Source organism: Vidua macroura, chromosome 3, assembly GCF_024509145.1.
Source record: "Vidua macroura isolate BioBank_ID:100142 chromosome 3, ASM2450914v1, whole genome shotgun sequence".
In the NCBI taxonomy this organism is placed as follows: domain Eukaryota; kingdom Metazoa; phylum Chordata; class Aves; order Passeriformes; family Viduidae; genus Vidua; species Vidua macroura.
Genome location: NC_071573.1, coordinates 7,163,988 through 7,182,231, shown reverse-complemented (window position 1 = coordinate 7,182,231; position 18,244 = coordinate 7,163,988). Strand labels below are relative to the sequence as shown.

At 37.9% G+C, this 18,244-nt stretch overlaps 1 protein-coding gene across 9 annotated transcripts in view; it reads right to left on the bottom strand.

Moving 5' to 3' along the window:
- Window positions 1-18,244, bottom strand: part of KIF16B (kinesin family member 16B) — a 141,911-nt gene that overhangs the window by 27,421 nt on the left and 96,246 nt on the right. For 6 of the 9 annotated variants that reach the window (XR_008436382.1, XR_008436384.1, XR_008436385.1 and 3 more), the window contains exon 24: window positions 15,465-15,554. Coding sequence is in view for 3 of the 9 variants with exons in the window: in XM_053973913.1 (XP_053829888.1) it covers window positions 15,465-15,554 (90 nt within the window). In the remaining 6 variants the exon portion in view is untranslated. Of the gene's footprint in view, window positions 1-3,440; window positions 3,728-5,043; window positions 5,080-15,464; window positions 15,555-18,244 lie in introns of those variants that run through there. The other 3 variants (XR_008436381.1, XM_053973915.1, XR_008436386.1) reach the window with 3 other exon arrangements.

Here is an 18,244-nt window from a genome sequence, read left to right as displayed (position 1 = left end):
TAAAAAGAGAAATTCTCCTCTGAATCACCCTGAAACTTCCCTATGATGATGCAAAATGACCAAAGAGGATTAGACACCAAAGATTTCTCACTTTGAATCATGCCTACCTGTCCATCAAACAATCATTTGCAATTATCAAAATGGTTTGAGAGCTCTCATATCCATGTTCCTCCTTTAAACCAGGATGATGACCTAGACTTAATCTGCAGTTTTGGAGCTGTGGTAAGATGTGGAGCCTGTGGTTTATCAATGTAATTTTAACTCCATTTAGTTTGCCTCCTGCTACTGAGAAAAATCAAATTAACTGAAGCCAAAGAGATTACCTTGCACAACAGGAGTATTTTTCTTAAAGCAATTCTAGACTACTTGGAATAATAACATACCAAATTAGAGCCATAAACAGGAGTCTATATAATATTTGACAAATTACTTTATTGTTTGGTTCTTTATAAGCAGTACAATAACATTTAAATACAGACTATCTATGAAAATGAGCAATAGGATGTAACAAAGTTCATGCAAACCTTGCATATTTCTATAAAATTATGCAGTTTGGGGATTTTAATCTTTTATAAAAATCATAAGCTAATATAGCCAGGCCATCTTTCTAAATAGAAACCAATACCTGTATAGTTTATAGGATACCTGAATCCTTCATAGGATTACCAGCGAAGGAGAGACAGACAAAAATTGGCCCAAATGGCAAAGAAAATATTTTAAGTTTCACATACAGGCTGTAAAGAGACAGAGTAAGATAGTGCAGTAGCAGCATAGATCAACCAAAGGATATAACTGCCTTACAGGTAAATCAGTCAAAACCAAATAAGAACAACTGAATTTGAGTTGTAGATGTGTTTGGAAAATAAACATGAAAATACCTAACATACTATGTCTTTGCAACCTTGATTTTTGCTCCCTTGTTTGTCTATCCCTTGCCCCAAGAGAGAAGTTTCTGGGGGGAAAAATATCAGCGTGGCATGGCAGACCATCATCTAAGACAAGGGTATGTGCTAACCTAGAGATTAAATGGTCAAGTTAATACCTACTCTCTATGCTCTTAGGTCATGATTTCGCCAGCTAAACATTAATCTTTCTTCATGTAGCTTCAGATCTTGGTTACTTCTTTAAAGAAATAGTAAAATTTGCTGGTTTTGTGAGGTTGTGTCTTCAAAGTTCAACACATTAATCAATCTTTATAAAGGTGTGACTCAAACCGTACTTCTCAACAAGGCTATAAAGTTATTTTCTGGAGATCTCTGTAGGGTTTATTTTTCTTTCAAAAGCAATTTGGGATTTGATTCATTATCTTCCTGCTGGGATTTCCAGCAAGGTCAAGGCTGTATCTGCAATAACACAAGGTGGGCCATGCATCAACCCCTACTTTCACCATGGCTGCATACAACCTTGCCCCAGTTCTGCATCACATTCCTGCTGATGACACAGTGCCTATTGGGCCACTTGACTCCACACTGAGAAGTCACAATACCATTAGATTTATGCAACAGAAACAGGCTCAGAGAAGGAGATTCACCACAGCAGTTTTCACAGCTCTCCCTAAGATTTGCTTGTTGCACATGAATTCATCGCTGTGACATCTGGCAGCATTTATGACACATCCCCATCTCATGTGGCTGACTGATGCCATAAATTTCAATCACCCTTGCCTTTGAGAAATGTTAATAATGAAAACTCATCAACAAGCAGTAATGATTTGTACTGCTGACTAGATGGATGCCTTTCTGACTACTCAAAATTAATGGCAGATCTCAGGGTCTTAAAGAACAGCTGTCACAGAGAAATACACCTGCAAACAAACATGCAGTATGCCTTCAAGTGTGATTTGTTAGAAGACATAAAGTGCTAACCCTCACAACAAACTGGACTGATTACAAGGAGAAGTTAGATAGCCTTCTGCATCATTTAAAGTGCTAAAACCAGAGAAAAGGCAGTGCGGGCATGCAAATGCAAAGCTTAAAAGGAATTACTTAGTCCCCCCAACAGTAAGAGTGACTGATAGTCACACAGTATACACTCATTTTCACTTGTCATACAGACACTTTAGAACTAGCTGCTTTATCACAGACTTAAAAACTAGCTGTAAGCCTCATACAAATTTTCCTTCCACTATTGCTGTTGCCACTAGGTAAAGCTTAAAATGACAAGTAACCAAATAAATGTAATAAACCCAACAGATATATTTGCAAGAGCTTGCTTGGCAAAGGATTTTGAATGTGCAGGGCAGAAAAGCAACTCTGGGTACAGAAAGACCACTGTTACTATCAGTTTCATGAGGAATACCATATTTAGTACTGCTCTTGAGAGTCAGGATGGTGGGTAAGAATAGATATTTGTTTCCAATAACAATAATAATAATAATAATAACATTTCTTAATCAAGCACTTAAAGCTAAATGCTTCATAAGCAAGACCCACATAGACATGGAAATCTCAAAGACACAGTCATGAAAAAGCCAACACGATACTGAACCAACATTATTCCTTAGGGCAGGGGAGAAAACAGGGATGTGTTTTACAATTTCAAGAATTTGGGCATAGATTATTATATCAGTAATTTCATAATTCCCATCTATCTATCTATCTATCAGGTGCTTTCTAGAACAATGTTTTTTCCCAACAAACACTGCTTCACTGAGTCTGTGTAAGAGCCATGTTGCTTCACCTACACAAGTTTTAGTAACCCAGGAAAACAGAGGAAAGCTAAAAGAACACATTATTTTTTTCCACTGTTTTTTTACAGCAACTTTACAATGAGTTACAGCACATATGAGCCTCAGGTACAATCAGAATGGAAATTATGCTACTCTACCTATTTAAATAAAGCCCTGCAGTACATTAATTTGCAATTACTTTACATTACTGGTACTATCAAAAAACTGAACTTAAAAGTAAACATCTCCTTATTTATTCCCTGATTTAAAAATAAAATTGGAGTTAAACGTAAAATGAGTAATTTAAGGATTTAAAATACTGTTAAAGCTATGTTTCAATTTTTTTTCTACAGAGGATATAAGAAGACTACGACATACAGTGTTCAGAAGTGGTTTTAAAGAAATTTTTAAAATTTCCTGGAAAATATAGAGTATACACCCAGAAAGCTTCAGAGTACCTGCACTGCTGACAGCAGTGCACAACACAAATATCAAAGCTTCATTAATACCCAGTAGTACCTACAGGTAAGTATGACAGAAAATAATGAATTCAACAGAGAAGAAATTAGCCAAACAAAAACATACCTTTCATTCCTTTTATTATTCACAGCATTTTACCCAATTATAGATAACCATGAATTAATCAAATGTTTTAACAATATGTCCCAAAGTTTGGCACCCATTAGAAGAGTGCTTTTTCATCTCACTCTCACTCACATCACTAACATTCTCACACTGAATTTTGGTTTTCAGACATGGCCAGACAACTTACCCTCCAACACTATTATTCCTGGCTTTGGTTCTGAAATATATCCTACAGTAAACTGGACAACATCCTCTGCTTTCAGTCTTCTCTTGACATCTTCAATTCTATACCTGCAGCTCAATATTTTTCCTGAAAGCCACTTCTTTGTGTTTATTTTCATATTAAACCACAAGAGATTGTATTTTATTGATTTTTGTCATGCAGGCATGTCTAATATATATTTTTTGGCTTGGGCTTTCTTGCTTTAGCCTCTCTAGAGTAATTGATACTTCTCTTCTGTAAGGTGAAGCTTTCTGTAAATTGAGTTGCAGAGACAGATAGTAAAAGACCCTTCCACTTTTTTTTTTTATATATATTTACATCACAGCAGTGAAGAGAGCTTTACAGGAAGATCCCTCTTTGAATACAAAACAAGGTATTTAGAAACATATTTATTAACTGTACTACCACGTGCACAGGCCAGAGAAATTTGTTTCCTTCCTTTCTTCTAAAATCAAGTAATTTTTAACTGAGAAACACAGTATTATTTTCACCATATTGAGTCTGAAAGGTCATTAGCAGGAACATGATAAAGTTATACCTAAAAAAGACCTTTAAACAAAAAATGCCTCTTGTAGATTGTAAAAATGGTAACCTTAAGGTTGGTTTTAGAATCATAGAATGGTTTGGGTTGGGAAGGACCCTAGAGCCCATCTCATTCCAACCTCCCTGCCACTGGAGGGATGCCTTCCATTAGACCAGGTTGCTCCAAGCCCTGTACAACCTGGCCTTGAACACTTCTGGGGATGATGCAGCCACAGCTTTCCTAGGCAACCTGTGCCAGTGCCTCATCAACCTCACAGGGACTAATTTCTTCCTAGGATCTAACCTAAACCTACCCTCTGTCAATTTAAAGCCATTCCCCCTTGTCCTGTCTCTCCACACCTTTTTACAAAGTCCCTCTCCAGCTCTCTTGGAGCCCTTTTAGGTACTGGAAGGTGCCTCAAGTCTCTCCAGAATCTTCTCTCCCTCAGTCTGTCTTCATGGGAGAGGCACTCCAGCACTCTGAGCATCTTTCCAACCTTCCTCTGCACTCTCTCCCATGCGCTCACCTATTGCCCATAGTGCTCTGATGCAGCCTGGGATGCAGTTGGCTTTCCAGGCTGCAAGCACACATTCCTGGGGCACACTGGTGTCATTGGCAAACATGCCCCTCCTTGTTAGGGAGCACAAGGCTCAGCATAGCACTTATGCTCTTTTACTCCTCTAATGTAGCTAGAGAAATTGTAAGCCATAAATGTATATTAAAATGTGTAAAAATTGTTACTAGATACAGAAGGGGAAATTTTTCAGAAGATTGCCTTTATTGCAGATGACATCAGATAGAAGTCACCTGTATCTTAATCCCATTTAGATAATGAAACACTCATTTGATGAATACAACAATGCCTAAATAAACAGCTAATATTCTTACTGTGCTGCAAAATCTGCAATCTGTATTTCCTTGTTCATTTTCCTGGTGGTTCCAAAGAGAGGAGAAATCTGAAATATCCTATTCAAAAGCTGCCTCATGAAGCACAAGAGAGCATGGTACAATTCTCCAGATTTGAGAGTGAAAAAAGTTTAGCAAACAGTTTCACATGTGCAGTTGTGTCAGTTATACCACCTAAATATGTAAGAAAAAAAACCACAACAGGCAGTACAGCTGGAGCCTGACAATTTTTGCTACTCTCTATGCTATTTGTTCAAAATTAACCAGGGTATTTTCACAAAACTAGAGTTTGAGCTGGGTCACTAAATCAAGTGATATGAAAGGATTCTACTTGAAAGGCGTACTTAATCTAGCAGCATATTCCTGACAAAGCCAACAAGAACAAGCTGTTCTTTACAAACCCTTGGAAGGCAGTGAGACTGTCACTAACAGCTAATGATTAATGGAGTACATATCCAAAAGTCCACTGAAGGGAGGTAGTAATAGAAAAAAAAGAAACAGCAAAAGCTCCAATCCTCCCTTCTGCTTTTCACTAAGCAGCACAAAAACAGATACAAGGCTAAGGCATTCCCCAAGTCAGCCAATAGTCAGGAACAGCTAAGAAGTGGCTCAGTTTCAATGAGCACCTAAATCTCCAGCCATATTGTCTAGGAATTCTTCTCAGAGGATTCCTCTCTCACAGATAGCTGTTATCCATACAAAACTGTTTTACTGATAACACAACATGAATATTTTGATATTACGCACATTCCGTAGGTAATTGAGTAGTGCCTTGAAAATCAGATTATCAAATGATCAAAGCAATTATTCTGTCAAATAGTTCAAAAATTATGAGATGATGGACTCACACCTCTCTAAATGCTTTTTTTTCAATTTCTATGTTACTCATGTAAAAGACTTTTGCACAGCACAATCAATGAAACCTGGCATTTGGTTAAACTTGTTTCATTCTGAATCTATCAGAAGACCGATAAAGCTCAGAGAACTGTTTGGAAGCTCACAAGTTTCACTTGCTGCTAGGGAAAGACCAAAAAAGGCCGGGTCTCATCAACAACCCCAGGAGGAAAGAAAGGAATGGAGAAGAGATAGAGAGAAGCTGTATCTCTGCAGAATCATATGTACCAAGCCAAGAAAATTTTGCTGCACGAATCTAGCACCCAAAGCAACAACAAACACAAATTAGTCCCCAAACTGGGTTTTTACAAAACTCTTACACATTCAGATTCAGTATTGTGACAAGAAATTGTCACAACAATTTCACACACTGAAATTCACACACCGATTTCATTTTCCAACTCTGAAATAGATGGAGAATTGTGTATTATGCTGGAAGCAAATATGCTGGAGGGTTTGCTGTTGTCTCTGATGCTCGAGTTCTGGTTAGCAACTATGAATTCAGAGGGACCATTTGGAATAAATACATTTCCCTGTAATCAAGCTTTCACTGAACTATATGATATGGGTAGCAGCGATGTTTTTCACACTTCACTTATTGGAATGAATTCTCCTGTTCATTTGTAGAGAGATGTACTAAGAAATATGCTAAAAATTTTTTATAAAAATTTTACCAGTCTCATGCTGCAGAAAGAAAGGCCAGGTGAAGCTTTCAAGGACCTACCACTTAAATCTCATCTGTAAGCAGTGGCAAACTTGGGTTCATGTGGAAGTAGTACATATATAAACTGGCAGGCTTGCAGACTGCTGTGAACATAATATAATTAGGAATGGGAGCTGGAAACATGCATGTGACAAAATATGCTTCCTGTGTATGCACTTCCTGGCTGTTCTGGGTGACAAGAATATGAATGTTAAAATTAACTACATCATAATTACCATAATTTGTACTGAAAGAAGCCAAAGGCTATAATCACATGCTCGTATAATAGCATTAAAGGGTTTACACACAGATATGTGTTCTAAAACTTATTACCTTTTTTTTCTTTCAATATTTATGGAAAGATGTATTACCAAGCCTACTAAATTCCCAGGCTAGAAAGTAAAAATGAAGCGCTGTACTTACTTTAGATTCATATTTCAAAAACTATTTTCTAAACGCTTTTATACATATAATTCTGCCAGAATACATATCAAGGCATTTGCTATTTCCAAGCACATCAGTGTTGCAAATAATTTTTATTTTCACCTGTGCCCTAATACAAAATTTCCATTAAAAAAAAAAAAAAGGCTTTTAGACTGTTTATATATTCTTGGTGTTTGTCCTATGGTTCTCATATCAAATCTCTGAGTGCTATTATATTTTACCATTGTTTAAAACCAAAACTACAGTACATCAGTCTTGACTATTTGAAAAAAAAAAAAAACAAACCAAATTTGCTACTTCATATCCAGACACCCAGAAACATCCTTCCAGTTCAGCCAAAACCCTTTCAACAAGCTTATTTCTTCACTGGATCAAATATTCAAAGAAATAGAAAAATCTTAAAATATTGTTAGAGACTATGTTCTATGTTTACAAAGGGTCATAGGGCTCCATGAAAGAACCTGAACTGAGAATCCATATCCAAATAAACCTGAATTTTCTAAAATAATGAGACAGCATTTGTAGCAAGGTATGTACAATCATGTTCAGTATTATATGCTACACCCTGCTCTCTCTAGTGCATGTAACCCCTGATTTTAAATTGCTTCTTAGTCTTCAGAGTTTCTAAACATCAATGTCAACAATGAATGAATTTGTGAATAGATTGGGACTTCAGTCACTGCAGGATCAAGACTTTGGCATAAGTTCAGCAGGTTTCAGAACAAAATAATTTTCAACATTGTCTTAGGAAAGTTCTGTTATTTACAACTATACTATTCTATGCTATTTAAAACCAAATACTAGAAGAATCCAAATGTCCAGAATTTTGCATTCAATGTGAGCATATTACCTACAGCTTATATACTAACTAAATATATAGTTACTAATGCCAGTAAAGTAGAAAATCTAATGGTAAAATCAGCAGTTTCAGGCCAACCAGCTCTCATGCAATAAGCTTCTGACTTCTGTTGCCAAATTAGCTCCTAAGCTCCAGGAGCTCACTAGTTACATGGCAACGGGCTTGCCAGCCCTGCAAGCCAAGTACCTCGATCACAGAATATTAACAAAAATTTTGCATTCAATAAAACTCTTCAGCTACAGAGTTATAAACCAGAACTGGAGCAGTTAGCCAAGATCCCAGCCCAAACACTGCCCCCAAGTGCTCTGCACAAGTCTGCTGGCCTACTGCTCCACTCCTGGTTTAATTTTGTTTGCATTCTTCATTGGAAGGGAGAATTCTGCATGTCTGATAAGACATTAAAAATAATTTAATCATTACATGAGTACACAGAAATTGCTTAATTATCCTTAAGATTATTGGCGAGGGGGAGGAAGAATAAAAATCCCCAGATTCACGCCAACCATGTTTTGAAAGTTACTAACATATTGCATTTGTCTGTCAGTGATCAATTCCAGAATCCAAGGATATTCTCCTAAAATTAATGACTTCACCTCAAATTCATCCCCTCTCCATTATCTATGCCAGCCATTCATGTTGAAGATTTCTTCCACTTACTACTTATCAAGAGCACCAGATGTATGGACCTCTTAAAAAAGAAACAGAGATCCTTCCCTGGCAGTCACCCAAAAGAGGAGTAGAGTCAAAAGGAAAGGATAGTGAGATCAGTCAGTGGTGGCTCCATAAACAGTTCGTGACTCTTCATTAATCACTACATAGCTGAACTACCTGAACAATAAGCAATAGCAGAAAAGTGTATCAAATGAACTTAAGAAACAATTAAAAACCTGGTGTCGGCTCTATTTTAATAGCAAACATACACATTACATGTTGGGTGGTTGCGAATATGAATGGACGAAATAGGTATTGCTGTCACTGAGATGCAAACATTTGTCTTTCTTCACTGAGATGCAAAATATTTTGGATGAAAAACAGAGTACTTTTTGAGTTTTGAAAAATCTGAAATATTACAAAGTATTTAAAAATGTTTTAAAATAAGCTTGCAACAAATGTTTTGATTTCAGTATGTTTTTGAAAACATTCACTTAGTACTTCTGAAAAATCTGAGAATTATGTTCTGCTCTTTAAATTTCATGAAATTCTTACAGGTTAAGACCCATAATTATTTTTAAACTCTAAACAGTCCCTTTGTGCCTAGACCCCAAAAGACACAAATATATACTTATATACAGACCTCCATAAATTAAATACAGATATTACATAAATTATTACATTCTGTTAAATAGGCTAGAAGTCAATAGCTGTGGCATTCCTGCTGAACAGGACACATGCATGTCCTTATGTCCATAAATGAATCTATAAATGCAAGCATGCCTTATAGCTTCTCCTTGGCAGCTCTCCAGGGATTTTCTAATATTTTAAGTCAAGAATCACTATTAGCAATAAAAATGCCTCTATGGAAGGTGCTTTCCTTAGCAACATGTAGAGATTTTTATGCATACAGAAACAGTTTTCAAGATGACTGACAGGGAACTCAATAAGCAGAGGCTACAGTGAAAGCCCCACAAAACCTAGATGCAAGTGGGACTTAAGGACTCCCATATGAAGGAGGGACTTCATAAACCCTGGATTTGGTAAGGAGAAAGACAAATAGGAGCTGTTTCTCTGCTCTCTTTTGAAAGAAAGTAGAGACAAGAAAGTGTTAGGAGAATTAGAAAGTGTTAGGAGAGTGAGACTTCCCTTGCAGCAAGATGTGGATCAGGAAGGAAAGTTTTCTGCAGAAACCAACATTCTGGTACTATTCCAAAACCAATAACTGGTAAGAAAAGATGAAGACAGAGAGAAAACCAGGAGAAACTAACTATGGAAGTTCTCACTTCTCAATTGAGAATGGAGATCCATTTACTCTCTTCTCTAATAACAAACAAAAAGTGCATTCATTAGAGAGACAACTGTAACTGAAAGCCAAATATGGTCTTAATTAAAAATCCAAAAGTAATAAAATGGTCATTAACAATCTAGCAGTGCAAGAAAGCTGGAGTTGGGCAAATGACAGTCATGTAGACCCCCCCAAAAACAGACACTGTTAAATGCTTGGTAGTTATCTATCACTGGCTCAGTCTCACCCTGCTGCAGCTTAAGTCTTTCAAAATTTTCATGTGGCACATTTTAGTTGTCAGCAGCCCCTTAATCACATTAGAAGAAATATGCAGATATATAATATATATGACATCTTTAAGACCAGAAGATATTAGGTAAGTTTCTGCTTTTGAAAGAGATACTTTTTTAAAAAAAAACCTTCCTAATACATCAGTTTGCCAAGATATCCCTCTGGGAATTCAGTGGCAGAAACATGAAATGCAAGATCAGCAAATTATTAAAATACTGATATAGTAACTCAGAGCTGAGCAACTAATGAGCTGTAAAGTTCACTTCTAAAAGCAGGACACTCATATATTAAACATGCCCACAGTATTTTCGCTATTCATTATAAATATTAATTTAGAGTGGGAAGGTGAACTGTGCAAAATAAAACTCAACTCTGATAGATTCTGATAAGATCCTTTTAACGATCAAGTTTCTTTGAAATAATACACAGTGACTAAAGACACAACTCTGACAAGTTTGGTATTAAAATGCATTTTAGCATCATCCTAAGTGAATCCTAAATTAGCTCAATGACTGATGAGCAGAAGCAGACAGATGAGTTTCAATTTACCACACAAACTGAACTGCTACTTACACTGCAGAACTAATCCAAAATTACCATAAATTACAGCTATTTAAAATAAAGGTAAAAATATGGAAAGCCATCAGTCATTCACATATGCAACACTGTTAATGAAATTCCCTCAAAGAAAACAAATGCCTAATCTTTACTGCAGCACACAATATTTTGTGTTTCATCCATCACAACATGCTCTTCCCCTCTGATAAACAAGGACAGAGTAGTTTGTAGAAACGCTGACAAGTAGAAGAAACTCACTACATATTATATAGGTCTCTTCTACCCCCAAACCTGCCATTCCCTGCTCCAAGTCTCAAAGCAGGAATGGACACAACACAACAGCCTGTACTGTGTAAAACAGAGAAGACATTGTTGGTGCTGCAAGAGTTTCCAGAACAGGTACTTATGTGCCAGTACCTATCTAAAAGCACTAGCTCACATGATCAAATGCTTATCTTGCTTCTCCTAATCTTTAGCATGCTTGGTATTTAGCAAACATGAGTGTATTTGAAGCTCTCTGATCATTCAGTGAAAGTTGTTGTGAAGTGAAAACTCAGTCAAGGCTGGATAAAGATACTATTGGCAACCTTGTAAGACTTGGTACTTGCAGTGACTTACAAAACTTCTTCACAAACGAACAGATAGCTTAATAGAAGTATCATGTGTGTCCTACATGGAAATTAGACACTTCTGCTTTGGCATAACTAACTAATCATTCTGTTAACACACTAGATGTGAATCTCAGTAAGTTTACCTAAGACACAAACATATGGCAACACAGAAGTGTCAATAAGGAACAAACTGACACATTAAACTGGCAAATGTATTGACCTAGCAAGCAAAACCACAGACAGAAGATAAAAGAAAATAAGCTGCCAAAGAAAATTGCCTCTATAAGCTACTAAGAAAGTGTGCAGTGTAGAGAATTTAAAATACAGATAAAATCCAGTGGAAAAAAATCCAGAGGAAAAATATTAACTATGAACTTTGTTAACTACAACAAAAACAACTTCAGCTGGGAAGACTCCAAGATGAAGAAAAGTATGTACCTGTGCTCTGGGCTGGGATCTTATCCTGTTATACACACTTGGATGGTGGACTTCATTTTGACCTAATAATACTACTCATGCTGTCATGGTTCTTCAAAACAAACAAATAAGTAAGAATATAAAAAACCTACTCCCTCTTGAAACACCAAAAAAAGCCTGAATTTGCACTTTCAGTCACAAATACTTTATTCAAAAAGGAGAAATTAATATACTGCAGCACACGGGACATTTTAATAGTGGCTTTAAGAACATTGGATTCCTCCTGAATCCAATTACTACCTACAAGAAGGAAGCTGATCTCCCTCTGACACAATCATTAAAGAATTCAGTTGTTCCTCAACGTACTGTCAGGACCAATAACCGACTCTGAAGAAGACTACTCTAGCACATTTTCTTAAATGAGGAAAATCAGTCTACACAGGAATTCAGGTGACCCTTTTTCATGTCAGTTGGATGACTGCCTGGCTCTTTTTTCTAGAGTTAGATGCAATTAGGATATTCCTGTTGACAGACTATAACTCTAACACCCAAAAGGAAATGGCAGTTTATTTTAAAAAAAAAATTGTACTGATGTTCACAAGCAATATTTTTAAAAGCATTTATCTACAGAGAACATTTCAATTTCCCATTAAAAACTCAATTTTACCTTAAAAAAATTCTGTCGCTAAAAAAGATGACTTAATTTTTTTTTTCCTATCTCTCCTTTTTCTTTTTTAAACTTTTTCTTAGATATTTGGTGCACAGTACTTTCCATTTCTGGTTTCCATACTGTTTTGGAATGGGAACAATCTTGAGCCCCAGACCCAAGGTCTGTTCCATGCTCATTTCATTTTTAGCTTAAACCATATGTTAACGAAGACCAAGAAAGCATGTTCACACTATTGTATGTCTCTCCTTCTTCATCATATTCCTATTTTTTAATATACTGCCCAAGCTTCTTTACTTGTGCTAACTCTCAAATCAGGGTCACTTTCATTGCTTGAATGATTTATTTCTTCTAATATCCAAGGGAACATGTACGAGGGAAGAAAAATGTTAATAATTAAAAGTTAGATGTGAAAACTAAAAACTGTAATTCCATAAATGCTCACTCCAATGAACTAAAGCTTCATCAGGCACAGTTCCTCATCCTAAATGCCCAGAGTCTCTGAAGTACTCCGATCAATTTTTCATTTTGCAGAAACTTGAAAGTCACTATTACAAAAGGGGATCTGTGAAGCAATGCTCTTCTTTCAAATGAGAAGTTGTCAGGACAACAGGATCTGACTACAAGTATCTTGCAATGAAAAAAACAGCAACCTCCAGGGAATGACGCCGGTCATCAGTAAAGGGAATTTATGGCCAGGAGCAACACACAGAGTCACAGTTTCATTGCAACATCTATCCTGTATCGAGCACCCTTGGGTCTCTGAAGTGCTGAAAGGCTTGTCAGTCTTACAGGACAGATGTCTGAGACGAGTCATAGAATCATAAAATCATTTGGGTTGGAAGAGACCTTTAACGGCCATTGAGTCCAGCCCCCTGTCATGAGCAGGGACATCTTCAACTAGATCAGGCTGATCAGAGTTCCAACTAAACCTGTCCTTGAATATATCTGGTGATGAAGCATCCACTACTTCTCTAGGCATTGTAAAAATTGTACCATTGTAAAAATTTTCTTTCTTACATTTCATTCTGAATCTGCCTTCTGCAGTTTAAAACCATTACTCCTTGTCCTACTGCAACAGCCCTGCTGCAAAATCTGTCCCCATCTTTCTAATAATCTGTCCCCATCTGTTCCCATCTTTCTAATAATCCCCCTTCAAGAACTGAAAGCCTGCTATAAGGTCTACCCAGACCCTTCTCCAGGCTGAACAACCCCAGCTCTCAGCCTCTTTCCAGAGGAGAGGTGCTCCAGCCATCTGATTAACTTAGTATCCCTCCCTCTGCATCCAACTCCAAGAGGTCCATGTCCCTCCTGTGCTGAGGATTCCAGAGTTGGATGGCTGGGCCAGAGCATAGGTGGAGAATCACCTCACTAGACCTGCAGGCCACTTTTTTGATGCAGCCCAGGACATGACTGGCTTTCAGGGCTGTGAGTACACATTGCTGGGTCACACCCAGCCTCTCATCCACAGCACACCCAAATCCTTCTTGGCAGTGCTCCTCTGAATCCCCTCATTCCACATCCTGTACTCATACCAGGAACTGCCTGCACGCAGGTGCACTTGGCCTTGTTGAACCTCATAAGATTCCCATGGGCCTATTCCTTGAATTCATCTAGGTCCCTCTGGATGGCATCCCATCCCTCATGCTTGTGAGCCACACTCAGCTTGGTGTCATCTGCAAACTTGCTGAGGGTATGCTTGTTCCTTCTGTGTCAGCTAATGGAGATATTTAACAGCACTGGTCCCAGTATGGAATCCTGAAGGATACCACTTTTCACTGGTGTCTGTGTGGACCTTAAGCCATTGACCACCACCTGCTGGATGTGACCATCCAAGCAATTCCTCAACCACCAAAACAGTTCATCCATCAAATTCATCTCCTTCCAATCTAAAGAAAAGGATTGTGGGGACCATGTGTACTGGGATGATCCATAATTTTAGTGTATTCCATATTTACCTGCATGAAGAATTGTTAGTCTCCTTAAGACTCTGCAGCCAGAGACCTTGTGTGTGTGAGGAGGTGCTACTGTGGGTATTTTCAAAATTGGTCCTCCCAGGCAGCTTCCAGTCCTTTGCCACGTGGAATTTGTTTTGCAGGCTGTTTGGTCTTTGCTCAGTTAAAGGTTTCTCCTCCCTTTTTGGGATCTCTTTTCGTTTGTGTTCTTTTCTCCCATCTCAGAGAGAGAGTGCAGTTGGCAGGTCTGAGCTGCCTTGGGGTGACTTCTGTGGGTGTCTGCCAGTCGCCATGGGCTCCAGCAAGCCAGTCTGAATCAGTCAGCTGCCTGCTTCAGGAGACAAGGCTACGGGAGCAGAACCCCTCTCTTTCTGGCAGCTTCAGCTTCAACCATAGCCATCCACAAAGACTGCATTTTGCAATTAGAAACCATTTCAAAGTGGATTTGCAAACTCCGCTGACAGCAAAAAAAGCCAGAGAGTTCCCAGAGCCAGGCCACCCCATGCCAGCACCCACAGAATGGTCCTTTTCCCCTCATTCCACAGCCACAAGTGCAGAGCACAGCACCAGCAGCAGAGCCTGTGAACAGGAGGAAGCAGCAGGCCGACCCCACAGGAGCCGGCAAGTCTTCGTCTGCTGCTAGAACTGCTCTGTAAAGCTCCCTCCTTCCAAGAGGGATGTGATGGCATCTTGTCCCTTTGTCCTACAAGCCTGAGGCTATCCCTGCCTCGTGCCATCTCAGGAAAGGCTCTTTCTGTCATTTTGGGTCTCTGTTCCAGTGAGGTTGTGAGTGTTTTGCAGTTTGGTACCTAGAAATTACTGACCTTTTTTTTCTTGCCTTGTTGGCATTCTGTCTATTAGTAATGTGTTATTTTTCCACCTATATCTACTCTTATCTTATTCCTTAATGGTAGGAAAGGATTGGTTGGAAAGAAGGGGAAAGTTACTCATTTCAGAGTGCCCATCTCTCTAAACTGTCCCAAACCAAGACACCATGTCAAAGGCTTTACAGATGAAAAGAGATGACACCCATAGCTCTTCCCATGTGCACCAATATACCCACTCCATCATAGAAGGTCACTAAATTTGTCAGGCAGGAACTGTGTTGGTGAAATTGTGCTGGCTATCTGAAATCGCCTCCCTTTTTGAGTGAACATATCTCAAACCACTTTTTTTCAAGTCTCTACCCTTTTCTGTAAAAGAAGTTTTACCAAAACCTACCTCTGGGTACTTCAGTTTTAAAGTTCTATGCAATTCTCGAAAACGACTGTACCGCCGAAACACTGTCCATGTCTCATCCAAGACTGTTATCTAGAACAGACAATACAGAAAGAAGAAACAAAAGTAAACCCAAACAGGGTAAAATCCATGCAATATACAAGGTTATAAGATTAAAACGAACAGTTCCTAGTTGTCTTAAATCCAAAAACTTTTACAAGTTTACTTAATTTTTCTTTCATTACAGTGACAGAAATGTATTTAATAGGGAGCACTGATTACGAAGCAAAAAACACCTGAATGCATTTATTCCTTAATCCACCGTGGTTTGACAAGACATTAGAACATCCCCAATACCTTCTTGGTGCAGCTATTTGACTCTCAGTATTACTATCAGTGGGTGTTCCATTAATGAATAAATAACATCCAGAATAAGTGTAGTGTAGCCTCTCAAAATATTCACAGAAAGTTAGATTCTTATAAATAGATACTGACAATTAACAAATACACATTACTTGGACAAACAGAGTTCATTACCACATAGAATGGGATTCCAGTTTGTAGCATAAAATATTATACCAGCTTTTAGTAGAAGATATTCCTTTAAGACACTCTTTGTCTGTGTCTTCAAAATGGTGATGAACATTCCATTTATACAGGAAGTTTTCTTAAAATAAACATAATTACTCCTGTGGATAGAGTGCATAACAACAGGAGCAAAGAGGAAGGGCAAACCAACCTTACCATCAGTTATTTGCAGAACTGAGATACTAAACACTGTTTGAAATTAGGTGACATTAATTAAGGACATTTCTAACTGGGCCATGAAAGTGTTGTGACTAGAGCATTTGACTTTACAGACAAAAGTCAAAAGAGTTTGTGCAGCTCTGGTGATCCAAAGCTACCAAGAAGCCTAGCTGCAGGGTGAGTGAACATTATTCTACACTGACTAACAGAGATGGAGTCAACTGGCATTGCTTAAAACTGAACACTGCTGCTTTTTGAATCAAACAGGCCTAAAATGTGGCATTACCCCCTGTCTAGGTATGGTTTCATGCAGAAAGATAAAAAATAAGCAATTTCACAAAACACATCTCACAAAGACACAGGTTTTTTAATCTTTAAGTGACTCCTAAAATTAACAAGTAGCTCTCTCACTACTGAGTGTAGAAAAAGAAGTTATGGAGGCAAAGAAAGTTGCAATGGAGTAGGATAACTGAGTAAGAGAAACAGAAATCAGAGCAACAAAGCCAGAAGAAACCAATCAATGCTGCTACCCCACACTTACAACAAACTCACCACTGGTCCACTCATTTCCATCCCTACTGCCTTTGCTGCTGAATTTGGAATAGGGATATTAGGGGAAGTGTTTTGAAAAACAGAAATTATTGCGTGTTTTATGACAAGAGGAATGAGATTTGGACTGGGCCTTTTCCTATTTTTACCTTAATTTTAAACTAAAGATTAAAGCAAACAAAACCAGCCTTCTCAGAACTTTTCACAAGCATAATAACATAGGTTCTTCCAGCATGTAACCACAATGAAAACTCATTATTTCTTAAAAAACTTCTCTTTCATCTCACAAACAAGCTTCACTGCTACTATGAGTCACCATCCCTGTAAGTGTTCAAAAAAGGATGGATATGGCACTTGAGGACATGGTTTAATGATGAACATGTTGGTGCTGCTGGGTTGACATTTGGACTTGATGATCTTAAATGCTTTTTCCAACCTTCACAATTCTGTGATTTTAGGACACCTGCACAACGGACTACATTCCCTCAAAATATTGTTAACAGTGTCTCAAACTTTACAACTCAGGTGAAAAGATTTAACATTCATAGGTAGATTTAACTAAAAAAAATTAATAACTCTTCAGGAATATGCATGTTATACTGATCTCAATTAACCAATTAACCATCCTGTTCTGAATTATTAAGGCAGAGGACTGTGTGATTTCAATGTTTGAGTAGACAATGGTCAAGTGTAATAGCTACTCATAAAGCAAAGATATTACTCATGCTGCATTCTTTTTGCTTTAATTCTGTCATTTAATATTTCAGAGTTGTGAAAATTTGATGTGATAATGTCATTTTTATATCAGTTTTATTTGAAAGGGACCTCTTTTTTTCCCAGGGGTTTTCACAGAAGAGGAGCAACCTAGCACAAGGCATCCTGGACTCCTCCGGATGCACAGCCTGGGGAACAGCAGGCATGTCATGTTGGCTGTGCATCAGACAGCTGTCTAGGTGATAGGGTGACACCAAACTTACCCAAATCAAATTGCCTGCAGCCAATTATTTATTAGCTTTCTTCTACAAAGCTTAATAACTTGTTAGAGATGGACAGGAAGGAAAACAGCAAAGCCATGCATCTTTGCCGCTTGAGAACTGTTTTTTGGTGGCTTGGTTTGACCTGATTTGGTCCTTGTCATCTTCTTTGTTTACTTTCCAAATCTTTGTAATGAGACTTGAAGGTAATTACAAAATTTTACTGTTGCTAGAGCTGGCACATTTGAAAAACAAATTTTAATACTAAACAAAGTCTTAACTAGCCCCCAAAGCTCAGCAATAATGCTATTAGGACAGAGAGAATCAAATTCCACCTGTATAAAGAGAATTACAATGCACCTGTATAAAGAGAATTACAATTACAGCATTTCTAGAATATGGCCTTTTACTCCTAAAACTGATCCAACAAGTCTAGGCTGGGATCATTTTCTCCCATTAAAAAAAACTGTATGAAAGACTATACGCTCTGTAGGAATGGGAGAGGGACATATG